Source organism: Schistocerca cancellata, chromosome 5, assembly GCF_023864275.1.
Source record: "Schistocerca cancellata isolate TAMUIC-IGC-003103 chromosome 5, iqSchCanc2.1, whole genome shotgun sequence".
Lineage (NCBI taxonomy): Eukaryota > Metazoa > Arthropoda > Insecta > Orthoptera > Acrididae > Schistocerca > Schistocerca cancellata.
Window position 1 is genome coordinate 34,827,041 of NC_064630.1, and position 27,933 is coordinate 34,854,973.

Genomic DNA, 27,933 nt, shown 5'->3' on the forward strand with positions numbered 1-27,933 from the left:
GAATTACCGTTGGAAATGAGCGTTTGGTGTCATTGGCCGGGAGCCCCTTGCGGGGCAGGTCCGGCTGCCTTGGTGCAGGTCTTACTACATTCGACGCCACATTGCGCGACCTGCGCACCGGATGGGGATGAAATGATGATGAAGACAACACAACACCCAGTCCCTGAGCGGAGAAAATCCTCGACCCAGCCGGGAATGGAACCCGGGCCTCTTAGGACGGCAGTCCGTCACGCTGACCACTTTTTTTTTTCCATTTTGTTCGTTGTTGATCGTTGTCTTTGGTCGTTGCGAACGTCACATGACATCCGTTCGAGTTCGTTTATTGATCCTTCCACTCAGTTTTTTTTATTACAGAAGCCAACCAGCTCTCTGACCGAACACGCTGAGCCACCGTGTCGGCTATAAGTTTAGAATGCGCGACGATTACCACTAGACCACGGGCTCACTGAACCATCCAGCTATCGGGGCGGACAGAGTTAGTGTTAAAAACACCAGAGTAAAACATTAGTCACCACCACGTAGCACACCGCCTCTGGTCTCGAGACTAGCCTCAATATGTCGAGGAATATTTTGAACAACAATGGAAAGTTATAAGTCGACGAGTTCCTTGAAGTACTCCATATCCAAATGAAGCCAGTCATGGATGACTAGATCCTGCAGAGGTACCAAATTGCGGAGATGGTGAGTGCTTCATTTCACCAGCTGTCCTCGCACTGCTTGTTAAACGCGTCATTTGGACAGTCAGTACACTCAACGCAATGCGTCATTTGAAAACGCGCAAAATCGTAACTGGTTGGACTACACTACTCGCTTGCAGTTAGCTTAGTGTAAAAGTCTCCCGAAGATGGCCGAATAACTGTTAGCCAAAATATTGCGGCAGTATGTCGACGTCATCTGACTGCAAGTCAGAAACTCCATGGAATGAGTTGCAATCCAGTTTCTGTGTTGTAAGTCCATTGAATACGTCCAGCTTTCCGTGACGCTGTGAGCCTTTGTGTACCAGACTCCAAATATTCATTGGATGCACAGGACCTCGCAACGTTCGCTGGGAAAGTGGCGGATATGAACCAGCATTAACTGACACCACCAACCGCTATCGCTTTTGAAACCCACTGGAACACACGAGGAGTGACTCTCGTACTCGACCCCTGTCGGTTGGGATCTGTTTCACGACTCTTGTTCTCAAGCTACTCGTATATTACACGGCTGCGAGTGGCACACCATTCTTTGTAGACCCGTCAGGCACTGGGAGTTGATACACCAACAAATCGGACAACTTCACTCGTGGTGAGGTCGTGGGCACGTCCAAAGGCGACAGCTCCTTCCTGTCAGCCTGTCACGTCGACAGAACTTAACTGTGCTGATTGCATTGCCACCGACGTGCGCGCACACACTTCACTGCCTTGACCCGTGTCGGTGGCACAGGGTCACCTGACCGCCTCATACCATTTCCACACCGCAAGCGAAAGCGATCAGTGTCCTCTATTAAAGAATTGTAAGTAGGCTGTTTAGGTTTTCTTATTGGCAACGTTACGTAGCGCTCTGTATGAAAATCACTGGCTGTGCTGTGTGCAGTCTGTGGCTAGTTTGCATTGTTGTCTGCCATTGTAGTGTTGGGCAGCGGCAGCTGGATGTGAACAGCGCGTAGCGTTGCGCAGTTGGAGGTGAGCCGCCAGCAGTGGTGGATGTGGGGAGAGAAATGGCGGAGACTTGAAATTTGTAAGACTGGATGGCATATATATTATGATTATTAAGGTAAATACATTGTTTGTTCTCTATTAAAATCTTTCATTTGCTAACTATACCTATTAGTAGTTAGTGCCTTCCGTAGTTTGAATCTTTTATTTAGCTGGCAGTAGTGGCGCTCGCTGTATTGCAGTAGTTCGAGTAACCAAGATTTTTGTGAGGTAAGTGATTTGTGAAAGGTATAGGTTAATGTTTAGTCAGGGTCATTATTTTGTAGGGATCATTGAAAGTCAGATTGCGTTGCGCTAAAAAAATATTGTGTGTCAGTTTAAGCACAGTCATGTATAAATTTTTCTAAGGGGACGTTTCAGAATCATTAATATTTTGTCCAAGGAGCTTAGCTGCAGCCATTCTCCCACTGATGCTTCTCCGGTTATATTCAATACCAACGCACAGACGCGAAAATGTTCCTCTTTAAAACGCTCTCACAATAGAAGGTGATTAACCAGCTACCTCGACCCTCATTCTGTCTTCCTCAGCAAAATTTTTCGCTTGTGAACACATTCGCACTCTTTTAACACAGAACATTCTAAATTCTTTCATCCAGGTAAAAACAACAATAAAAATACAGTTGCAAAAGACAGATGGTGTTTACTAGTAACTGCACGGTAAAGATAATTCAGTTGCCCGCATCTCGTGGTCGTGCGGTAGCGTTTTCGCTTCCCACGCCCGGGTTCCCGGGTTCGATTCCCGGCGGGGTCAGGGATTTTCTCTGCCTCGTGATGGCTGGGTGTTGTGTGCTGTCCTTAGGTTAGTTAGGTTTAAGTAGTTCTAAGTTCTTGGGGAGTGATGACCATAGATGTTAAGTCCCATAGTGCTCAGAGCCATTTGAACCATTTTTGGTAATTCAGTTGCTTCTGCGGAGACTGTAGCTTTTGATTCTGGTGCGACTTTCTCACCTCTCATACATCTGAAATCTCATCACAAGACCTTTTACGTGCTGGCGTTTGCTAAAAACGTTGTAAAGAGCCAGTACAGCTTTCTGCAGAGGCTGTTAGCGCTGGTGACGCTATTCCAGACGTCGGATCTGAGACTTTATCTTCGAGAGCGGCGTACGTGCGACAAGTCACTGATTTCGCTTATATTTCGGCTGACTCTAGTACGCACTTAGGTGTAAGAAACGCTGCCCCAGTACGACGCGCCACTCAAGTAGTTTGGAAGAACAGTGCTTCCAGGCTTTACGAGCCTGCTGAATGCTGTACGAGACGGCCAGCGTGTTAGCGCAGCGGCCTAACGCGACAGACTGCTAATCTGCCCGCATTGCGATGTACTCGCGTCATTTCTTTCCTGATCTTCCACCATTACACATGTATCGCTACAGCGAATCACGCGAAAAGGAACAACAGTGGTAACGAGAAAGCCATAATGATACACCCGTGGCAAAATATAATGGACGTATACGAAGGATTCGTCATGAAATGAACATTAATTCATCGATATATTTGTCCAAATATTAAAAAATTACCGCAGAGAAGTCGTTGATACACCGGCATCATCTGGAGTGGAGCCTATAATAAAGGCGTGAAATATACAGCACAGATTCTTACCAAGCGCATTTTATGAATGCCACTTTGGAAACGCACGTTTCATTTTCAATGACGACAGCGGGAAACGCGCTTCAACGATATTTAAAACTAATAACCGTTCAGATATAACGTTAGTATTTCAAAATAAATACAAATGTTGGAACTGGTCGGAATTGGTCCAGCAGCAAGGAGTGAAGAGCAATGCAATCTTCACGAGGCGATAGTTCTCTCTGCACTTGTAGCAGTGTAGAAGCATTCTGAAATCGTTTCCAGAAACTTTTTATCAACTTCAGAGTGAACCAGTACTCCAGCGACAAATTTTCGCAGGTTGTTTAGAGATAGCTTCTGAATAATTTGGAGTGAGGGACCCGCGTCACCGGTGATTTGTTATAGAGTTACTGTACTTCGTTTGGTTTCTTGCCCCCGTTATCTTTGAATCTGTGTTGCACTGAAAACAGTGCGCAATACTGCAAAGTTAGTCTTGTTTCCACTCGCTCGCGCTACCTGCTGTTGACGACAGTAACGTCCATTTTCTCTTCCTATTCAAGCTTGCATTCAGCACTGCTCGGTTCCGACAGCGTTAGTTGTGCGTCAGCATAAATACTTAGCTGTATGGATAAGTTTGCTGCGGTAACAAACCGAATAAAGAGTAATTACATTATTGCTCTGCAACGAGGTGCCGGAGACAGTGGACCCCTCGTACCAACTTCATTTGTTTGTAATGGGGATACGGAAACACCATGAACACTCAAAATTATTATCGTACTGAGAAGCAGTATCGAGAGCAATGATGTTATTAATTTGCATCTAATACAAGTTTCATCGCTAAGAGCAATTCTGGCTTTTCTTTTGATAACAACAAATTAAATCATAAAGGCACACATAGTACCGTGAAACGAGCGGAACAGTGTGAAACACAGGATTGTGCATACGTGCTCGGAAATGACTTTTGGTTTCAATGTGTGCGCTTTGCGAGAGCTTTGTAGTGGTCTTAAGAGTGACAGCTCTCCGTAGCGCAGGCTGTGCCAAACCGACAGGCTGTCGTGTCGCTCGGGGGGTGGGGTGGGGGGATGCAAATGATACGCCGTCACAAAACTGACTACAAAAAGAGAAACTACAGAGACACGATAAACATCGACCCAGTAAGAACTGGTTCGCGAGTCGGACAGCCGAATGTGGGGCCGCGCGCTGGAAACACTTGTCCCTGCGCTCCACTCCGCCGCCGCGGATTCGGATTTCTTACGACTTTCGTGTGAACTTTGCGGTTAACCAGGCGTGTGTCTGTCTTTCGCCGCAATTCATTTCTCCCGTCTGCGCCGTAACACGTTAACCCATTGAGTGAACGCGCACTCGCTAAAGAAAGTCGTAGGGCAAGCAGCACTACCGGACGATATTGGAAGTATACAGAGAAGGGCAGTACGAACAGTCAGAGGTTTTTCTGACCCGCGGGGGAGTCTGACAGCGTCGAAAGACAGGCGGGGACTATCCCGATAAAGTCTACTATCAAAGTTTCAAGAACGGGTTTTACATAATTAGGAATATACTGCAACCCCACGCATGTCGCTCGCACAGGGACCGTGAGGACAACATTAGATTAATTACAGTACATATGTAGGCATTTAAACAATCATTCTTCACGCGCTGAGTACATGAATGGAAGCGAAAAAGCGCTAATAATCGGTACAGTGGGATATACGCTACAGTGGGATATACGCTCTGCCATGTACACTCCTGGAAATTGAAATAAGAACACCGTGAATTCATTGTCCCAGGAAGGGGAAACTTTATTGACACATTCCTGGGGTCAGATACATCACATGATCACACTGACAGAACCACAGGCACATAGACACAGGCAACAGAGCATGCACAATGTCGGCACTAGTACAGTGTATATCCACCTTTCGCAGCAATGCAGGCTGCTATTCTCCCATGGAGACGATCGTAGAGATGCTGGATGTAGTCCTGTGGAACGGCTTGCCATGCCATTTCCACCTGGCGCCTCAGTTGGACCAGCGTTCATGCTGGACGTGCAGACCGCGTGAGACGACGCTTCATCCAGTCCCAAACATGCTCAATGGGGGACAGATCCGGAGATCTTGCTGGCCAGGGTAGTTGACTTACACCTTCTAGAGCACGTTGGGTGGCACGGGATACATGCGGACGTGCATTGTCCTGTTGGAACAGCAAGTTCCCTTGCCGGTCTAGGAATGGTAGAACGATGCGTTCGATGACGGTTTGGATGTACCGTGCACTATTCAGTGTCCCCTCGACGATCACCAGTGGTGTACGGCCAGTGTAGGAGATCGCTCCCCACACCATGATGCCGGGTGTTGGCCCTGTGTGCCTCGGTCGTATGCAGTCCTGATTGTGGCGCTCACCTGCACGGCGCCAAACACGCATACGACCATCATTGGCACCAAGGCAGAAGCGACTCTCATCGCTGAAGACGACACGTCTCCATTCGTCCCTCCATTCACGCCTGTCGCGACACCACTGGAGGCGGGCTGCACGATGTTGGGGCGTGAGCGGAAGACGGCCTAACGGTGTGCGGGACCGTAGCCCAGCTTCATGGAGACGGTTGCGAATGGTCCTCGCCGATACCCCAGGAGCAACAGTGTCCCTAATTTGCTGGGAAGTGGCGGTGCGGTCCCCTACGGCACTGCGTAGGATCCTACGGTCTTGGCGTGCATCCGTGCGTCGCTGCGGTCCGGTCCCAGGTCGACGGGCACGTGCACCTTCCGCCGACCACTGGCGACAACATCGATGTACTGTGGAGACCTCACGCCCCACGTGTTGAGCAATTCGGCGGTACGTCCACCCGGCCTCCCGCATGCCCACTATACGCCCTCGCTCAAAGTCCGTCAACTGCACATACGGTTCACGTCCACGCTGTCGCGGCATGCTACCAGTGTTAAAGACTGCGATGGAGCTCCGTATGCCACGGCAAACTGGCTGACACTGACGGCGGCGGTGCACAAATGCTGCGCAGCTAGCGCCATTCGACGGCCAACACCGCGGTTCCTGGTGTGTCCGCTGTGCCGTGCGTGTGATCATTGCTTGTACAGCCCTCTCGCAGTGTCCGGAGCAAGTATGGTGGGTCTGACACACCGGTGTCAATGTGTTCTTTTTTCCATTTCCAGGAGTGTATTTCACAGTGGTTCGCTGACTATACAATGCAGAAGCAAGAAGAAAGCTTAAGCCGAATAGCGTGAGAATAAGGTGCTTGAATTTGCGTCGAGTGTTTACGGAATAAGATATTAATTGGCAATTATCACGAAAGGCTGCCTCTTCAAAGGCAAATTAATCGCTCGTTGTCTAATGTCAAAAAAGAGAGCGCGCTTTATGGGCCGCTCTCTCACAGGTTTTATGACTTCTTTACGTCACCAGTCTGTTTATTCTCCTGTGTTACTGAATTTGTGTGGAAATGTTAATTCCTTAAACTACACAAAAGGGTCTAACACTTTAAAAAAAGGCTAAGTGTTTGTCTAATTAACAAGACGCACTTTCTCACAATCTTAATGATGACAAAATCAGCAGTAACTAAAGTGAAGGGTTCCTCAGACTCGCCGGCCGGAGTGGCCGAGCGGTTCTTGGCGCTACAGTCTGGAACCGCGCGACCGCTACGGCCGCAGGTTCGAATCCTGCGTCGGGCATGGATATGTGTGATGTCCCTAGGTTAGTTAGGTTTAAGCAGTTCTAAGTTCTAGGGGACTGATGACCTCAGATGTTAAGTCCCATAGTGCTCAGAGCCATTTGAACTATTTTTGACACCTACGAGTAGCCTCAAAAACCAGTCAAGATAACAGAACATACTAGGCATTATCACGTTGCCGGCTGTAGGGACAATGTTATCATCTGGCTGCAGGAACACACAGCTGACAAAAAACAAAATAAATGCTTCACGAGATAATGATAATACGAAACGACAATAGGAAATGTGAGCCAAAGTTACTATAAAAGATAAAAAAAGAAAGAAAAGCAGATTGCTCCACAGCTGCACTTGATTACCACTTGTAGGAGTATCAAACCGGAATTTGCAGCCGATGTTGTTAGCCGTCAATGTAGGGCCAGTGAGACCGCTTCTGTAGCTCCATCTGCTTTCTGCAAACGCTGACGACGAATGCCAACACACGGTAACCCAAGTTCCACACATCGGTATCTGTTTCAGTCCCGTAAACACGTCGAGTTTTGTGCCTAAGAACTACGATCTGTTGACGGTATTGGTTTTCTGTTATCATTTGAACAAAACTGCTGCAGAATCGCATCGAATGCGTGTCGAAGCTTTCGGAGAACATGCTCGAGTGCTTCAAAATTTCAAAAGTATTGATTTTGAAGTGAGAAATGACGAGCGCGGGAAACCACCGAAAAAGTTCGAAGGCAACGAATTGCAGGCCTTACTGGGTGAAGATGATACTCAAACTCAACAGGAACTCGCGGATCAATTAAATGTGAAAGCTGTGGGAAAGGCGCAGAAAGTGGGAAAACTGGTTCCGCATCAACTGCAAGCAAATCAAAAGACCACTTCTGAAATTCTGCTCGACAGACACAAAGGAAATTCGTTTCTCCAAAAACGTTTCGTGAGGTTCAAATGGCTCTGAGCACTATGGGACTTAACTTCTGAGATCATCAGTCCCCTAGAACTTAACACAATCTTCTGTCGGTTCTTGGTAGAACAACATTATAATAATAAATGAAAAGCAAACTTCACTTAGCAAACAAAGGCCATAAACTCAGCCTGCTGGAAGCCCTGGAAATTAACAAACATCTTGCTCACAGTCCAGATCTCGTCCTAAATGACCAGACACAACTCAACACTTCCCCTCTCCTAAACTTCATATAATCATCTTTGTTGTTCATTACTTCCCACACTCTCTCTTCCTACATATTCCCATTTTCCTGTAGTCATTAAGTTGTTTTATTTGTTGCAGTTGTCTTTGTATTCCACATATGCTGTAGTTTCAATAGTTAAGGGTTTGCTTTTAACCTGTACTTGTATTACTGTCCATGTTTAACTCCCCTTGTAGTTGTCTCATCAAATACTGTTCATATTTTACTTTGCTCATTTATTTAATGTAAACTGGTATACAGCCACTGCTTTGATTATAATGTTAATGTTAAAATGCAGTACCACCACACTCTCAAACTGTAGGTTCCCTCAAACACCTCAATTTTCCTGCATTTATTAATTTCTGTTTATCGTATTGATATGGCTTAAGTTCCTCGTGTATTCTGTATTTACATTGACAACTGTCTCTTCCTTTTTTTAATTGGTTGTGTATCACTCTCCATGTTTCATACCTCTTGATGCAGCCTTGCCTAGTACTAATTTTATCTTATTTCAATAGTTTTGTTGATCAATAGAAGCAGTTATGTAGGCATGCTATTCTTATTTTGTGCCAAAGGTTTTCCTGTCAACTCCATTGTTATTTATGTACTGTTCAGTTTTTACTATTTCATTGCAAAGATGTTACTCACTGTATGTTTCTACTTCACTCTAGATGTGTTACTTCTCTTCCAATGTTGTCTGCTAACATTTAACTTCTTTGGTGATAATACTCAGTAAATGCCTGAAGATGGCCTTGTAAGCCGAAAACCGGTTAGCAATAAAAATAATATTGTAGAACAAAAGCAAACTGGTCCCCTTAGAACTTAGAACTACTTAAACCTAATTAGCCTAAGGACATCACACACATCCATGCCCGAGGCAACAAGTCCTTGGAAGTCCCGTGCGAAGTAACTGAGTCATGTGGCCTCTGTAGCCGCCCATAGCCGCGAAAGTGTTGCCCGTGCAGCAGGATTTCGTGCACGAACTGACCTCCCCGGTATGTCGCAGAACTGTCCGATGGGTGGCCAATTCAGTCGCTCGAGCTGTTCAAAATGTTCTTCACGCCAATCCGGGACAACAATCGTCCGGTGACATGAATCATTGTCCACAAAAATTCCGTCGTTGTTAAGGGACATGCAGTCCACGAATGACTCCAAATGGGCTCCAAGTAGCCGAACATAACCATTTACAGATTGGTTCAGAGCCCCGTCCATCCTACTTAAACACAGCCCACACCGTTATGGAGCCACCACCAACTGTCACAGTGCGTTGTCCACAACTTGGGTCCATGACCCAGTGGGGTCTGCGACACGTACCATTGGCTCCTACGAACTGAAATAGGGACCCACCTGCTCAGGGCACAGTCCCCCCTAGACTGCCCCCAACACCCCCCCTCCCCTCTAGGATCCACCACCCCTCCCCCAACACCCCCCTTCTCTCCACCGGATACGATCACTAGGCCAGCAGAGGCGCTGCAGGCGGTGTCGCGCTGTTAGCAAATGGAGTGGGTCGATCGTCTGCAGCCACAGCCCGGTAACACCACATTTCGCGCACTGTCCTGACGGATTCGTTCGTCGTACACCCCACATTGATTTCTGCGTGTCTTTCACGCAGTCTTGCATGTCTGTTAGCACTGTTAACTCTTGAGAAACGTCGCTGTTCCCGGTCGTTAAATGATGGCCGGCGGCCACTGCGTGTTGGGAGGTAATGCCTCAAATTTGGCATTATCGGCACTCTCTTGACACTGTCGACTTCGCAATAATGAATTCCCTAACGATTTCCGAAATGGAATGTCCCATGCACCTAGCTACAACTAGCATCCCCTGTTCAAAGTCTGTTACACTACTGGCCATTAAAATTGCTACACGACGAATATGACGTGTTACAGACGCGAAATTTAACCGACAGCAAGAAGATGCTGTGATATGCAAATGATTAGATTTTCAGAGCATTCACACAAGCTGGCACCGGTGGCGACACCTACAACGTGCTGACATGAGGAAAGTTTCCAACCGATTTCTCATACACAAACAGAAGTTGACCGGAACCGGACGCGGTGGTCTAGCGGTTCTAGGCGCTCAGTCCGGAACCGCGCGACTGCTACGGTCGCAGGTTCGAATCCTGCCTCGGGCATGGATGTTTGTGATGTCCTTAAGTTAGTTAGGTTTAAGTAGTTCTAAGTTCTAGGGGACTGATGACCACAGATGTTAAGTCCCATAGTGCTCAGAGCCATTTGAACCATTTTGAAGTTGACCGGTGTTGCCTGGTGAAACGTTGTTGTGATGCCTCGTGTAATGAGGAGAAATGCGACCTTCGCGTTTCCGACTTTGATCAAGGTCGGATTGTAGCGTATCGCGATTGCGGTTTATCGTATCGCGACATTGCTGCTCGCGTTGGTCGAGATCCAATGACTCTTAGCAAAATATGGAATCGGTGGGTTCAGGAGGGTAATACGGAACGCCGTGCTCGATCCCAACGGCCTCGTATCTCTAGCAGTCGAGATGACAGGCATCTTATCCGCACGGCTGTAACGGATCGTGCAGCCACGTCTCGATCCCTGAGTCAACAGATGGGGACGTTTGCAAGACAACAACCATCTGCACGAACAGTTCGACGACGTTTGCAGCAGCATTGACTATCAGCTCGGACACCGTGGCTGCGGTTACCCTCGACGCTGCATCACAGACAGGAGCGCCTGCGATGGTGTACTCAACGACGAACCTCGGTGCACGAATGGCAAAACGTCATTTTTTTCGATGAATCCAGGTTCTGTTTACAGCATCATGATGGTCGCATCCGTGTTTGGCGACATCGCGGTGAAGGCACATTGGAAGCGTGTATTCGTCATCGCCATACTGGCGTATTACCCGGCGTGATGGTGTGGGGTGCCATTGGTTACACGTCTCGATCACCTCTCGTTCGCATTGACGGCACTTTGAACAGTGGACGCTACATTTCAGATGTGTTACGACCCGTGGCTCTACCCTTGATTCGATCCCTGCGAAACTCTGCATTTCAGCAGGATAATGCACGACCGCATGTTGCAGTTCCTGTAGGATCCTTTCCGGATACAGAAAATGTTCGACTGCTACCCTAGCTAGCACATTCTCCAGATCTCTCACCAATTGAAAACGTCTGGTAAATGGTGGCCGAGCAACTGGCTAGCCACAATACGCCAGTCATTACTTTTGATGAACTGCGGTATCGTGTTGAAGTTGCATGGGCAGCTGTACCTGTACACGCCATCCAAGCTCTGTCTGACTCAATGCCCAGGCGTATCAAGGCCGTTATTACGGCCATAGGTGGTTGTTCTGGGTACTGATTTCTCAGGATCTATGCACCCATATTGAGTGTAATCCCATGTCAGTTCTAGTATAATATATTTGTCCAATGAATACACGTTTATCATCTGCATTTCTTCTTGGCGTAACAATTTTAATGGCCAGTAGTGTAATTTTCGTCCTCCGCCTATAATCACTTCGGAAACCTTTTTAGATTAATCACCTCAGTAAAAACGACGGCTACGCCAATGCACTACCCTTTCATAGATTTATGCTGTCCGCATATACGAATGCCGTTATCCCATGACCTTTATCATGTCGGTGTATATCTCCTGAACGAACGCCCACCATAGTGAAAGGTTTATGGTGAGGTATATGGCACCTTAAACTACACACGACTGTGCAGTCCGGTTGCCGGTATTCGTTGTCGACAAACGCCCACGGCTCGTATGTTTAGACAGCCGATATCAGGACATAAATATCCTACCTGGTACAAGGGAACCTACCTTCACTGGGAGCTCCGATACTGAGAACGTGGGTAGCAATATGTCGCGGCGTTTATTTGCATTAATTTAAAAAAAAAGGTGCTGCACGTTGCACCTGACTGATTAACTTATGTGAAACAGGCAGAGAGAGAAAAATATCTCAACCGAGCACGAGGTGATCGTTCTGTGCCAAATGTTTCTTGCGCGGTTTAACACATTGTCTACATGTAAATCGTAATCTTAAACGACTGGACGGCTTCTTGTTACTCGTTCTGCATTAAATGCCAAGATTTACCCAGGCCAGTTTTTCTATAATTAATCGTCTCATGGCAAAAATGATTAGGCTAGTATTTTGTGATGATGGTTAAAATATGTCCTTACTTTCCTTCCTTAAGGTTCTTGACGTGCGGTGCGTGTCTCAAATCAGTAAAGGCTTCAGCAGAGCTGTAGCATTAGCCTGAATTGACAGTGACAACAAACACACCTTAAGATAAAAGTCACTTAGCTTTTGGTACGCACGATGATTACCAATGCCAGGAGCCGATAAGAACTTGACAGCTGTGACTGATCATCCCGTGGCTCATTCTCTTCCACGAAACTTTTATTCACATGATGTAATGAAGCTCTTGACCTATAAGGAAAAGTTATTTCACTGACAGGAGAACAGAGCTTAGACGGCAATATTCATTTTGCCGGATATTTAGTTCTGCTCGCCCACATGCACAATGAAGGTTTACCTGTCGCCAGCCAAATAAGCCTTTTTCTGTCCGTGTGAAGGACTATCTCGAGCAAATGTGTGTAGCAGACTCCTCAATCCTTAAAAAGAGATGGACCAAAAAACCTCCAAAGATTACTGATGCGTCCACTCCTTAATCTGCATATGACAGAGTACGAAAAGATCACCATTTCCCCTATACAGGGTGGTTAAAATAAAGTTTTCGGTACTTGAGAGGGCCCCCATGGAAAACGAACGATCGTAGGTCAAGGAAATTTTGTAGGCACATGTGTAAGGACGTGCGGAAGAGTGAACCACTGAAAGAAACACATTTAACGTCAATACAGATGTTCGGATTTAGGTTATGACATGTTCGATATGTCTTTCACAATTGCCGATGATGTGACGCTGACGAATAGCGAAATTCTGCATGAGCCGCTGCAGTGTCGGAACATCGATGCTGTAGATGACCTCCTGAATGGCCGTTTCCAGCTCAGCAATGGTTTTGGGGCTATTGCTGTACACCTTGTCTTTAATACAGCCCCACAGAAAAGGAGTCTTATGTGTTCAGATTCGGAGAATATGGCGTCCTATCGAGGCCCATGCTAGTGGCCTCTGGGTAAACCAGAGCCACAATGCAGACCCCGGAGTGCTCCTCCATGACATCAGACACTCTCCTGCTTCGATGGGGTCGAGCTCCGTCTTGCATGAGACACATCTTGACGAAATCAGGGTGACTTTATACAGGGTGTTACAAAAAGGTACGGCCAAACTTTCAGGAAACATTCCTCACACACGAATAAAGAAAAGATGTTATGTGGACATGTGTCCGGAAACGCTTAATTTCCACGTTAGAGCTCCTTTTAGTTTCTTGCACCTTCGCTCAATGGAGCACGTTATCATGATTTCATACGGGTACTCTACTTGCGCTGCTAGAACATGTGCCTTTACAAGTACGACACAACATGTGGTTCATGCACGATGGAGCTCCTGCACATTTCAGTTGAAGTGTTCGTACGCTTCTCAACAACAGATTCCGTGACCGATGGATTGGTAGAGGCGGACCAATTCCACGGCCTCCACGCTCTCCTGACCTCAACCCTCTTGACTTTCATTTATGGGGGCATTTGAAAGCTCTTGTCTACGCAACGCCGGTACCAAATGTAGAGACTCTTCGTGCTCGTATTGTGAACGGCTGTGATACAATACGCCATTCTTCAGGGCTGCACCAGCGCATCAGGGATTCCATGCGACGGAGGGTGGATGCATGTATCCTCGCTAACGGAGGACATTTTGAACATTTCGTGTAACAAAGTGTTTGAAGTCACGCTGGTACGTTCTGTTGCTGTGTGTTTCCATTCCATGATTAATGTGATTTGAAGAGAAGTAATAAAATGAGCTCTAACATGGAAAGTAAGCGTTTCCGGACACATGTCCACGTAAGATATTTTCTTTCTTTGTGTGTGAGGAATGTTTCCTGAAAGTTTGGCCGTACCTTTTTGTAACACCCTGTATAATGGGGTTTGAAATCATCTTACAAAATCTTTACATACAGTTCGGTAGTCACCGTGGCGTCAAAGAATATCGCACCGACTATTCCGTGACTGGACACTGCACACCACACAGTCACCCGTTGAGAGTGAAGGAGACTTCTCTATCGTGAAATGCGGGTTCTCAGTCCCCCAAATGCCCCATTATCGCTTATTGACGAACCCATCCAAATGAAAGTGGGCATCGTCGCTAAACCAAACAAAGACGCGCATATTAATTCCGATCAAGCCCCGCGGCCAACAGTGCAATCTGAACATCCTAACGCAAACCGTTCAGAAGTTATCACGATTTTATTTCATATAGTTCAATAGTCTCCAGTATATCTATTCATAGTACTTTGTTAGTACTAATAAAATAGTGCATGGCATAAAGATGGTTGCTCGATCGTGGAACTAAATAGGACGAGCCAGCCACGCAAAGACACATTAAGACCTTGGTCCATTTAAACTGGGCAGACGTACTGACGCTAAGCAAATTGCCAACAATTTTCTTGTCATTGTTTCATCATCACCTCAGGATGATGACCTCGACGGAGTAATGGTTTCCCTCATATCAGCGTGACGTTAAAACATAATGCACCATGAGTGTGACGCTGCAAAGCCTACATTCCGGTGGGTGTTCAAGCCGCAAAGGATACGCATGTGTTATTAGATAGTGCCCGATACGAAAGCAGTGAGGATCGCTTCGTCACTTCTTGGAGTCGAAGTGTGCCATGGTTGAATAGTTGGTTTCATCGACAGCATGTTTGTTGTTGGCAACTTGCAGCCACTGCCTTTCCCACTGAGCCGTAACTCTCTGTTGCCCGCGACACGACAGCCTGTAGTGGACGTTAAGGTTCGCTGTGGTATTTACCTGGCAAGCTGCTTTCGCTGCTCTATCAGATTACTTATTCCCCTCGATTCCCATGTATTCAGGGACCTAACAGAAGGGTACATCTTTCTCCTACCTTTCCAAGCGGTGGATTGTTACCTGCACCATTTGAACTATCCTGTCTGCTGGGAAAGTTTGCTGAATAGTCAATAGGGCAATAAGGGAGTCCGAGCAGACAAGAAACTTCCCTCCGACAGGAAATCTCATCTGTTCCAGTGCTATTTCGACTGCCCACACCTCTCCATAGTACACTGATAAGTGGCTTCATAGGCGGGCTTTAATTATGCGGCGAGGGACGATATCAAAATAGTCGACACTGTTCCTTTGCTTAGATCCATCGGTAGAAACCACCGTTTGCTCGCTTACTCCGATAAAAGGCAGTTCAAAACCTGTTTTAAAACTACAGGGCGGTTATAATTAAACTTTCGCCCGATTCGATAACTCAGTGGCCAGCGCGACAAAATGCCATGCAAAAGTGCCCGGGTTCGATTCCCGGCCTGGTCGGGGATTTTCTCCGCTCAGGACTGGGTGTTGTGTTGCCTTCATCATCATCATCTCATTCCCATCGACGCGCAAGTCGCCGAAGTGGCGGCAATCTAACAAGACTCGCACCAGGTGACCAGTCTACCCGACGGGAGGCCCTAGCCACACGGCATTTCATTTCAATTAAACCTTCACTACTTGATGTAGTGTAGATGTAAAACTACACTCCTGGAAATGGAAAAAAGAACACATTGACACCGGTGTGTCAGACACACCATACTTGCTCCGGACACTGCGAGAGGGCTGCACAAGCAATGATCACACGCACGGCACAGCGGACACACCAGGAACCGCGGTGTTGGCCGTCGAATGGCGCTAGCTGCGCAGCATTTGTGCACCGCCGCCGTCAGTGTCAGCCAGTTTTCCGTGCCATACGGAGCTCCATCGCAGTCTTTAACACTGGTAGCATGCCGCGACAGCGCGGACGTGAACCGTATGTGCAGTTGACGGACTTTGAGCGAGGGCGTATAGTGGGCATGCGAGAGGCCGGGTGGACGTACCGCCGAATTGCTCAACACGTGGAGCGTGAGGTCTCCACAGTACATCGATGTTGTCGCCAGTGGTCGGCGGAAGGTGCACGTGCCCGTCGACCTGGGACCGGACCGCAGCGACGCACGGATGCACGCCAAGACCGTAGGATCCTACGCAGTGCCGTAGGGGACCGCACCGCCACTTCCCAGCAAATTAGGGACACTGTTGCTCCTGGGGTATCGGCGAAGACCATTCGCAACCGTCTCCATGAAGCTGGGCTACGGTCCCGCACACCGTTAGGCCGTCTTCCGCTCACGCCCCAACATCGTGCAGCCCGCCTCCAGTGGTGTCGCGACAGGCGTGAATGGAGGGACGAATGGAGACGTGTCGTCTTCAGCGATGAGAGTCGCTTCTGCCTTGGTGCCAATGATGGTCGTATGCGTGTTTGGCGCCGTGCAGGTGAGCGCCACAATCAGGACTGCATACGACCGAGGCACACAGGGCCAACACCCGGCATCATGGTGTGGGGAGAGATCTACACTGGCCGTACACCACTGGTGATCGTCGAGGGGACACTGAATAGTGCACGGTACATCCAAACCGTCATCGAACCCATCGTTCTACCATTCCTAGACCGGCAAGGGAACTTGCTGTTCCAACAGGACAATGCACGTCCGCATGTATCCCGTGCCACCAAACGTGCTCTAGAAGGTGTAAGCCAACTACCCTGGCCAGCAAGATCTCCGGATCTGTCCCCCATTGAGCATGTTTGGGACTGGATGAAGCGTCGTCTCACGCGGTCTGCACGTCCAGCACGAACGCTGGTCCAACTGAGGCGCCAGGTGGAAATGGCATGGCAAGCCGTTCCACAGGACTACATCCAGCATCTCTACGATCGCCCCATGGGAGAATAGCAGCCTGCATTGCTGCGAAAGGTGGATATACACTGTACTAGTGCCGACATTGTGCATGCTCTGTTGCCTGTGTCTATGTGCCTGTGGTTCTGTCAGTGTGATCATGTGATGTATCTGACCCCAGGAATGTGTCAATGAAGTTTCCCCTTCCTGGGACAATGAATTCACGGTGTTCTTATTTCAATTTCCAGGAGTGTATTTACGTTATAAGTGCACAACTTTGTAGGAATGATGTTCCGAGTGTGCGCTGCAAGATTTGATCTGTTAGTAGTGTTAGTGTGCCATGAATTGCTGTTAAGCGCCAGTACCACAAGGTGACGTAGGTTTGAAACACGGGCATCGATGTGCATTTCATCTGCGGATAGTCAACATGGTTCTGGACAAGGCGACGGGGGCTTTACTCGTAAGGCTGTTTTATCAAAACAACAACAATACTGCTGGTGCTCTTCTCGAGTATCGACGCGTTAAGCCGGCCGGAGTGGCCGAGCGGTTCTAGGCGCTGCAGTCTGGTACCGCGCGAACGCTACGGTCGCAGGTTCGAATCCTGCCTCGGGCATGGATGTGTGTGATGTCCTTAGGTTAGTTAGGTTTAAGTAGTTCTAAGTTCTAGGGGACTGATGACCTCAGAAGTTAAGTCCCATAGTGCTAAGAGCCATTTGAACCTCACGAAATGGTACAATGCTTTTGCATCTACATACATGTACTCGTATAGTCGGCAGGCCACCGAATGATGCGTGGTGGATGGTAACCTCAACCACTACTGCTCATATCCTCTTCTGTTCCACTTGCAAATACAACAAGGGAAAAACGACTGCCTGTATGCCTCTGTACGAGCCCTAATGTGTCTAATGTTATCTTCGTGGTACTTAGGGCGAAACGCACGTTGGCGGCAGTAGAATCGCTGTGCAATCAGCCACAAATGCTGGTTCTCTAAATTTTCTCAATAGTGCTCCTCGAAAAGAACATCGCTTTCCCTCCAGTGCTTCCAATTTTAGTTCCCGAAACATCTCTAATACTTGCATGTTGATCGTACATACTGATAATAAATCTAGCAACCAGTCTTGCTTCGATGTCTGTCTTTAATCCGACCTGGTACGGATCCCAAACACTCGAACAATACTCAACAATGGGTAGCACTGGTGTCCTAATGCGGCCGCCTTTGCAAATGAACCACACTTTCCTAAAATTCTCCCAATAAACAGAAGTCAGTAGTTCGCCTTCTCCGCTAAAAAATTCTACACGCTCACTCCATTTCAAACTGCTTTGCAACGTTACGCCTAGTTATTTAACCAACGTGGCTGTGTCAAACAGCACACTGCCAATACTGTAATCGAACATTAAGAGCGCAAGTGTTTCGGAACCCACCGTTCAGGATGATGGATCAATGGAAATCTACCGCTTGGTCGGATCAATTACGGTGCTTTTTGCATCGTCGATGATCGTGTCTGGATACGTCGTCATCCAGGGGAACAGTTGTTCAAACATGCACCGCAGGGCAGTGGGGGCAGCACCGTATTACGACTGTGCTCCAACGGGGCCTGCGGTAGTAACAGACGGCGCCATGACGGCTGGGGAGCACGTGAATGTTGTTGCGGAACTCCTGCACCCCTTCATGCTTGATGTCTTCTCCGACGGCGACGACATCCACCAGCTGGACGAATGTTCGTGTGACAAGTCCACAGTGGTTTGAGGGACAAGACAGTGAACTTTCGTTGTTGTACAGGCCACCAAATTCGACTGAAATAAATCCGATGGAAAATACCTGGGACGCCATCGGGGACCAATTCCGCGCCCACGCGTGATCGGCCCGTAATTTACGGGAATTGCGTGAACTGTGCCTGGATATCTGGCGCCACCTACCTCAGGGAACCTACCAAGGGCTTGAGGAACCAATACCACGCGGAATTGCTACTGCATTGCGTTTCAAATATGGAATAACGCGATATTAAACGGATAGTGGAAAAATTTTGGCTCATCAGGGCATTTCACGAGACTTTTGCAATTCAAAAGGGTGTCTTTGTGTTCGATGTAGTTAAGTACTGTGAGGTCATAGATCTGGAATCTGGAAGTTGAAAGTTCGACGACGATGGTGGAAGACAGTTGAAATGTGGCTAGCAAGCGAAGAAGAAGAGGAAATTTTGAATTTCATGACTAATCGACAATGAGGGCCATTACTGACGGGCTGGGAAGAGGTGGCACAGGAAATTAGTCGTGGACGTGTTGCAGGAACCATCCAAGTATTCGGCCTAGGGGAGTTAGAGAAATCTGAATAGTTACAGAGAGATCTGAGCCAGTAGCATAGCCTCACTGCACCAGCTGGTGCGATAATATGAGACTGGTGACGTCAGCACTTACGGCGATACGGCGGAGGTGTCTTGTTCGAGTCTGAGAGCGGGACGTCAAGAACGAGACGCACTCAGCGTGAAGTGGCCAGCGCCATTTATCAGTGATTATGAACACAAAGCTACGAAGTGACATCCAGTCGAAATACTTGAAGTGTAACGATTTACCGAATAAGGTGATTTATAGGAGTGGGATTTTGTGTTCGGTGGCTCACATGGAACTGTTAACGGGACATGTGTGCAAGCGTGTATAATCCTCCCCGATCCTCATATTCCCCGACCGTGCGTGACAACATGAACACGAACAACATGCTGGTCTAAAAGTGGTCATTGTGCACACCATCACCCGTGCAGAACGCCACAATTTACGCTACCCAAGTATGCCTTACCAACCAGCGCGACGTTTCAATTGTAAATACTTTTCTTAACTTTTTCCAAGCTTCGCAGGAGGTGTCCCACCATGCTGCAAAACAAGCAGGTATCTTCGGGAGAGTGGACAGGGCTTTGTACCTGTTCGTGTGGAGTGTTCACCTTGTCCGATCAGTAACCCACCGCCTACGAGAGCGAGCTACTCGGATTCGCGTCTTCCTCCAGCGCATGGTTTGAAGTCAGTAACTAATATGACACTGCGCTCTCTCCCGTCATGAGAAAAAAGAACCTCTGCGTGTTACTAAGAAACTATTTCTTATAGCGTAGCCTGTGCGGCTGGTCCCTGCGGAAGTTCGAGTCCTCCCTCGGGCATGGGTGTGTGCGTTTGTCCTTAGGATAATTTAGGTTAAGTAGTGTGTAAGCTTAGGGACTGATGACCTTAGCAGTTAAGTCCCATACGCATTCACACACATATTATAGCATATTAGCCTAGCTTTCTTTTCTACCCTGAATAACATTCTCATGTTGTGATAAATTTCATCGAATTTAATAGTCTCTGTAACAATACATAAGTGTTTCCCGCAGACGTCTTCTTGCCTTCCTGTGGTTCTGCCACAAACTAATCGAGACTAAATTGTTTACTTGTTTGGCTATAGTGTCCATAGTTACTATACACTTTTAAGGGGAAACCAAATGGAAACGAAACACATGGAAAAATTTAAGTAAAGTGTTTGTTATTCCAAAAGTAAACGCCATAACTGTTAATAGATTTTATACCATTGCGAGGCAAGATGGTCACTGCCTTCATGAAAAAAATGTTTGTGCGGGCGAGCTGTTTCCATTGTACGCTATAGAGGTTTCGCTGGGGAGCTCTTACATATCCTCCGTACAGTCACGATCCCTCCTTGTGTCATTAACATATCTTTGAAACTCTGAAGAAAGTCATTCGTGGTGGTCGACTTGCTTAGGAGGAAGAAGTGCAATCTGTGTTCTGCAGGCAACTGCAAACATTTTTGCAAGAAGGCATGTACCCCCTTGTCTCACAGTGTGATAAATATATTAACAATTATGACTATTACATTTGCAATAATAAACGTTTACTCACTTTTTCCTCCTATTTCGTTTTCATTTGACTGCCACTTATAATAGAAGGCATTTAAAATCCGCCTGCCCAAATACCAGGAAACGCGTATTTATAAGCGTATCATCACTAGCTTAGAGCTCGCTGCTTCACTCGCGTAGTGTATGGTCTGCAAAGAATTTTTTTTCTTTACTCGAATTTCTATGGTGTTCACAAAATGCAACACCTTCTAAACGTTTCGCGCTAATTAAAGCCGTAGAAGCAATGTCTTTTCCTAACACACATCTGACCAAAAAGCGATTCTGGAAGCTGGAGTCGAAGGTTTTTGTTAATCGTGCTTTTTGCGTTCTCGTGGTGATATTTCCATAGAAACTTTCATTCCCAAACACACATTTCTTTATATGTAACCGATAATCGAAACACCAATTTTTACAGATGTAGCTTTAAAATTGTTCTTAATATAACGGACTAATTTCTTTTCAATTTTCACTCCCTGTTTGAGCTCCTTTGGGCTGGATTTCCAAAAAGTGAAACAATTATTTTTTATTTCCAACAAAGACACTGAATACAAATTTTCGTAGATTTAGCTTCAAAAATGCTTTTATAAGGGAAGATTTCATAAAAATTTTTCGTCCCCTATTCACCCCCTTAGGGGCTGAATTTACAAAAACACTGAAACATTTATTTCTTCTTTATTTGTCACTGGGAAGTCAAATACCAATTTTCATTGACGTAGCTTTAAAAACACTTTGTAGTTATTTTTAGAAAAAAATTCGCCCAGTATTTCACCCTGATAGGGGTTCAATTTTGTAAAAACCCGGATTTCCCTATTTCTCACCGAGACACCAAACACCAATATTCGTAGGTGTAGTTTGAAAATTGCTTTTATAGCGACGGCGTTTCAAAAAGCCTTTCATCCCCTTAGTGGTCGAATTTTGAAAAAAACCATGTTAAACGACGCCTACAGCATAAGTACAACATCCTATTCAAATTTATGTCGTTAGTGATTTGGGCTGGGCGATGATAAGTGAGTGAACGAGTCAGTCGTTCGGTACATCGCCTTTTACATATAAAGAGTTCGTTTTGTTGAGATGAAACATCTTCAGTGATATTCGGTCGTACATATTTACAGTTTTGTTTTCTCTCGCAGTACATTTCGTTAAAAAAGATACTCACGAGGGATTTTCACTTACGATGTATTGTCTATAATGCTATATTGTGTGGAATTTGACGTCAGAAAATCAAAAGTGCTGCGAACGAAAACGAGATTAGAGAAAAACCATTAGTGTCAAACGAAGGGAAATCTAAAAAATGTGGAAGTAGACGACACTTCCTGATGCGAACGAAAATCGGACATGAAATACTGCAAGTAAGAGTCACACTTCAATATCTTGTGTAAAGAACTGTTTTTAGATTTGATAGCAAAATAACATAGTAAATACGTAACGTTGCAGACGAGCTGACGATACTTTGTATCAATAAAACGAAAAGCATGCAGGGATATAAACACGCATTTTCTAGTGGTTGCACAGGTGGATTTCAGTACGTTTGGTAATAATCGAAAGTATTGAACAAATTAGTGTGCTTACCAAAATAACTTTGTATCTATAAAGCGAAAAGCATATAGGGATACAAAGACGCATTTTCTAGTAGTTGTGGATTTCAGTACGTTTGGTAATAATCGAAAGTATTGAGCAAATTAGTGTGCTTACCAAAATAACTTTGTATCTATAAAGCGAAAAGCATATAGGGATACAAAGACGCATTTTCTAGTAGTTGCACAGGTGGATTTCAGTACGTTTGGTAATAATCGAAAGTATTGAACAAATTAGTGTGCTTACCAAAACAGTACGTTCAATGAGTAGTCTTCGCCTTCACTGTAGGAGCCGGCCGACACCATACTCGCCAACTTGCGCAAGATACAGACGCACATCGACTCGTATGTGTGTGCGCGAGAGGGCCTAAAAACGCGTCTGCAGTGAGGCGTCCCGCACTTCACTGCCGCGATTTATCTGACCGGTGGGGAATCGCGTGACCGGCTGATAACAGTTCTACGCCTGTGCAGCGTACTAAAGGAATCAGTGTGATCTCTTGAGGGGGCCACTAGTAGACGTGGGAGAAAGCCTTCCCCAGCACTGAGCTGCACAGCTCTTCGGGATCTCCGAGTGGGCAGCGCCGCGATACAGCGGGGAGGGATACTGCGGCGGAGAAGAGGGCGGCAGGTACTCACCGATGACGTCGATGCGCGCCGAGGCCTGGACGCGGCCGAGCGCGTTCTCCAGCGTGACGCGGTAGAGGCCGGCGTCGTCGCGCGTCACCTCCCGGATCTCCAGCAGGCGCAGGTCGTCGCGCTCGGAGACGCGCACGCGCGCCGTGTGCGCCAGCTCGCGGCCGTCCTTGTGCCACGTGGTCCAGGGCTGCGGGTGGCCGGCGCACGCGCACTGCAGCCGCACCGTCTCGCCCTCCTCGGCCACGCGGTTGTGCGGCACCGCGTAGAAGCGCGGCGGCGCCGCGGCGCGCGCCCGCCTGCCCGACGGCGTCGTCGGCCGCCGCTCCGGCGTCGTGGCGTCGCGCGCGCTGCCTGCGGGGGCAACGGCAACAGTGCGCCACGACAATTAACCACACTGGTTCCCATACTGAATTTATTACAATTGTCTTTTGAAGGGCAGTAAATTACAGTTTTTTGTTAATTTCCAAGAATGAGTTCCTATTGAACGCACGGGCCCATAAAGATACACAGGATAAAGAAAAATTCACAGACTCGGACTTCGCAACGCGATCCCTCACATACTGGCAATACAAAAATGTCTCTCACAAAATTTCGTCCTGCGCATATTTCGGGCAGTAAATGTACGTTAAAGATTGGCAATCTGGCAGCAGGAATGGTAACTATACACGTCAGGGGTGGGAGAGAGAGAGAGAGAGAGAGAGAGAGAGAAAGAGAGAGAGGGAGCAGTACTGTCCAGTTGGTGCAGTGGACGGCGTTTTGGATTACCCTGCAGGAGGTCGAAGGTTCGATTGTGGGTCAAGGCCTATTTGTTTTTGTTTGATAGAAGTAGTCTGCAAGCTATGGTATCTGTCTTCTTAATCCCCATACAGCAATTACAGTCCATGTTCCTCTACCATACAATGTTGTGCTGCAAACGTACACTTGACAGCAAAAAAAGTGGGTCAGTGCCAAATACAACCAACATAATGTAGCTGTGTTGCAGGTCCTCTAAACACCAAAACCCTCTGGGGTACAGTCGTTTGACTATACACAATGGGTACGTCAAGAGACTACTAGAGACCAAACATTATCGTCATTTACGTTGAGAACTTATAACTGATACTGGTGCGAACATCAATATTTGACGTCCTTTTCTGCCTAGTGATCGAGTCTCGATAAGGCACAAAGCTTTGCTTGGTTAACAATGGCTTTACATTCCAGGTTTGTATCTGGATCCAGACATTAGTCATGTCATTTAAAGTACAACTTCGTGTACAAGTAACTGTTGATGAGTAATGTGAACATTGATATTACTTGTGATTCGCTGTTAATGTTGGGATTTCCGTAGAGTGCTTGCCGCCGTTAATCACGTTTTCTTTTAACTGCTTAGTATTACATAAAGTTGATGCGAAACCACTGCCCGTTGAACGTTGAACGACGTTCAGCGTGTGTTGGGTAAACCTTTTAGACAGCAAAGAACTTGTTTCCAATTCCCATACAACTTTATAAATCCATATACTGTCTCAAATATTTAATTTTGCCTAGGGATTACTGAACGATTTATGTCAGAAAATTAGTTGTCCCATAACGTTTGAAATGTCACTTATTGTAATTAAGTTTAGTTTACAAACGTTAAAGACTGTCTGATCTCTTCTGTACTATCGTGGTGTTACTTTACATCTGGACGGACTGCCATAAAGACCGGTGTTCTCTAGTAGTCTGTAGCGGTACCCATTGTGTATAATACGACGACTGTACTGTGGAGGGTTGCGACGATGTGCAACACAGATATGCTCTGTTGGTTGCATACATTCAGGTGCAGCCTACACGTTGGAATTCAGGCGTGCCCCACTTTTTTTACTGTCGAGTTTACATACACAGAAACTTCTTCCTCAAATTAAAGAACATGTTTCATACCAGCAGACTTCTCTTGGCCAGGAATGCTCTTCTCGCTAGTCTGCCTCTCATGTCCTCCTTCCTCCATCTGTCAGTGGTTACCTAGCTCCCTGGATAGTAGAATTCCTTAACTTTACCTATTTCGTGACCATCAATCACGATGTTAAGCTTCGCGGTATTCTCATTTCTGCTACTTCTCATTACTTTCGTCTTTCTTCGATTTACTGTCAATCCATATTCTGTACTCATTAGACTGTTCAATCCATTCAGAAAATCCTGTCATTCTTCTTTACTTTCACTCAGGATAGCAATATCATCAGCGAATCGTATCATTGCTACCTTTCACCTTGAATTTTAATTCCTCAACCTTTCTTTTATTTTCATCACTGCTTCTTCGATGTAGAGATTGAACAGTAGGAGCGAAAGACTACATCCCCGCCTTACACCATTTTTAATCTGAGCACTTCGTACTTCTTTGTCCACTCTTATTGCTCCCGCTTCGCTCTAGTACATATTGTATATTACCCGTCTCTCCTTATAGATTACCCCTATTTTTCTGAGAACTTGGAACATCTTCCACCATTTTACATTTTACAATCGTGCAAGCCCTGCATATACCATACATTTAGAGGCAATCGGTGACAAGGAATAGCCGCGGTCGCCTTGTCAGCTTCTTACCGCCAGCTTTATGTGTGTTATCACGTATTTCGCTGTCCCAGAAATCGTTAGCCTTGATAATCATAGAGAAGTCGTGGAATACTATTTTATGTCCTTTTTCAATGCGTGGTTATCTGCCAGCAATTCCTCTGGATAGCGTAGTCATAGACACCTCTCATGTTCGATCTGAAATTGTGCTGTAGCGCGCGCCACATTGTCCACCCTCACAAGTTACTTTGTAACTCACGGCGGCAGCTGCAGGCCGCCTTCCAGTAGCGACAGTGGAGCTGGCGGAGGTTTTCATGAGTGCATGCCCCATATCGTCAAGTTCAACAGGTGTTCGGTGCCGTCGAAATCTGGAAGCGTTGGGCGTCTAGGAAGACGAGGTCGATCAATGTAGTAGTCTTTATCAAATCGTTCCTGCATAAGACGCACGTGACGCGTAAGGGCTGTGTCATCTTCTAAGTTGTTATCTCCATTAGGAAAAAATGTACAATTACTTAAGATGCACACTATCTACAAGGAATCTTCGACAGATGTATGTCAACTGCCAAAGAATCACGTTTTTGCCAATTACTTATTAAGCACTTTCTATTCTCCATTTCAGACGATTAGTCACCATCAGCAGACGGACTGGTTCTTTATGACGTCTGATGTACTGTCACAAAAATCACCTCGTCACATGGTCACAATTTCGATACCATCATAATTCAGTGATCACTCACCCGGTTAATCGAATATAGCAAAAACTGCAAATTCTTTGAGTGCAAAAGCACGACGAGGTTTCCATAAAAATGAACAGAGTTGGGATTTTTTAAATGGTACTTTGTACTTAACTGCTTAGGGCTCTTATGGACACAGGGTAGATTATGATCGTCGTTCCTTAGAAAAACAATTTCTGGCTGATGGACTGCAACTGGGAAAAAGTACGCGCTGAATAATAAAAGTCCTAGGAACAGAAAAATCGCCTTTTTCATTAATTATTAGTGTAATTGTAGCTGCATAAAATAACGGTACTAACTGTAGCGCTACATGGCGATGAAAAGGTAACTGTTCTAAAGATACATTTTTTTCTTCTTCCTCAGAGATTCAAGTTATTCTGGAGAGCGGTCAACAGACCTTTCCTGGATTTTTTTCCTGTTGGTCAAAATCCAGATTGTAGCGCGACTTGTGTCTTATCACACTTCCAGAATTTCTTCATTCTTCCACTGATGTTTTTCTCTTTTCTTTCGACCATGTTCATGACTTCTGGAATTCGTTTTTTCTGCAAACCCTTTGAGGATGTCGATCTTAGCTCGGAACACCTATATATTGCACATTCTCTTTCGACCGAAAGAAATTTTGTCCATATTCTTTTTTATTTCTTCAAAACATTTTGTGGTAGCTTTCAGCCTAGTGTTAGCCCACTGTCACTTATTATGTGTCCATAGAATTCTAGTCTCTTTCATCGTATGTTCTCCAGTATCATCTCTCTCCTCTCTGAATCATGTTCTCCTGCTGATTTGACGTCTTCTATAACATTTTTCTTTCATCATTAAAATAGATCTCACACTTCAATATGCACCGCCGTGAACACTATAGTGCGTTACTGCCAATAACTTCCGAAATTTTGATTTTTTACTATTTTCTCGTTTACAATTCCTGTGATGCAACCGCAAAATAAAGATACGTCTACACGAATTACATCAGTATAGCAAAAACAGCAGTCTGGCTTGAGCATGGCCTCAGTATGTTAGTGCCGGACCTTTACTTGCTCGCTCGCAGCGGACACTACGTCAGAGCGCGCCGCGCTACTCACGTGAGACGGTCGGCGACTGGCTCCTGGTGGGCGTGGTCCTGGGCGTGGAGCGGGGGGTCGAACCCGCGGACAGCAGCGCCGGCGGCCGCGACAGCTGCCTCGACAGCAGCGTCTCCTTCTCCTCCGGCACTGGAAACACAGGGCAGGGTGAGGCGGCGCTGTACAAACCGCCGATTAGCCGCAACAACAGCCGGTGTTTGCGCTCCACGAGATAACACGCACACTGCACCGCAGCGCTATCGACTTTCACTCCGTGAACTTAAATTTAATTCCTACTACGTCTAAAAGGTGTCTGAACTTCCGATCTAAAGCGCTGCAGTCATGGACTGTGCGGCTGGTCCCGGCGGAGGTTCGAGTCCTCCCTTGGGCATGGGTGTGAGTATGTTCCTCCTTAGGATAATTTAGGTTAAGTAGTGTGTTGACTAAGGGACTGATGACCTTAGCGGTTAAGTCCCCCAAGATTTCACATACATTTGAAATTTTTTTTTAACTTCTGAAAGTAGGAGGGATAAAGTACAGGGAGCGAAAGAGTATCTAACGGAACAAAAACGACAGATGTAAAGGTAATTTTCGGTGTACCCCATGCAAATTTGATAGGACTGTTATTGTTTACAATATATATAAATCATCCAGTAGAGAGCGTCGGATGTT

The 27,933-nt window shown here is 46.5% G+C and overlaps 1 protein-coding gene across 1 annotated transcript in view; it reads right to left on the minus strand.

Moving 5' to 3' along the window:
- The window catches only part of LOC126188350 (titin homolog), a 1,721,077-nt gene that overhangs the window by 271,064 nt on the left and 1,422,080 nt on the right, over nucleotides 1-27,933 (minus strand). Inside the window, exons 42-43 of the mRNA XM_049929949.1 lie at nucleotides 27,283-27,411; nucleotides 22,953-23,303 (exon numbers count right to left, since the gene is read on the minus strand). Of these exons, the coding sequence (XP_049785906.1) occupies nucleotides 22,953-23,303; nucleotides 27,283-27,411 (480 nt within the window). The remainder of the gene's footprint in view (nucleotides 1-22,952; nucleotides 23,304-27,282; nucleotides 27,412-27,933) is intronic.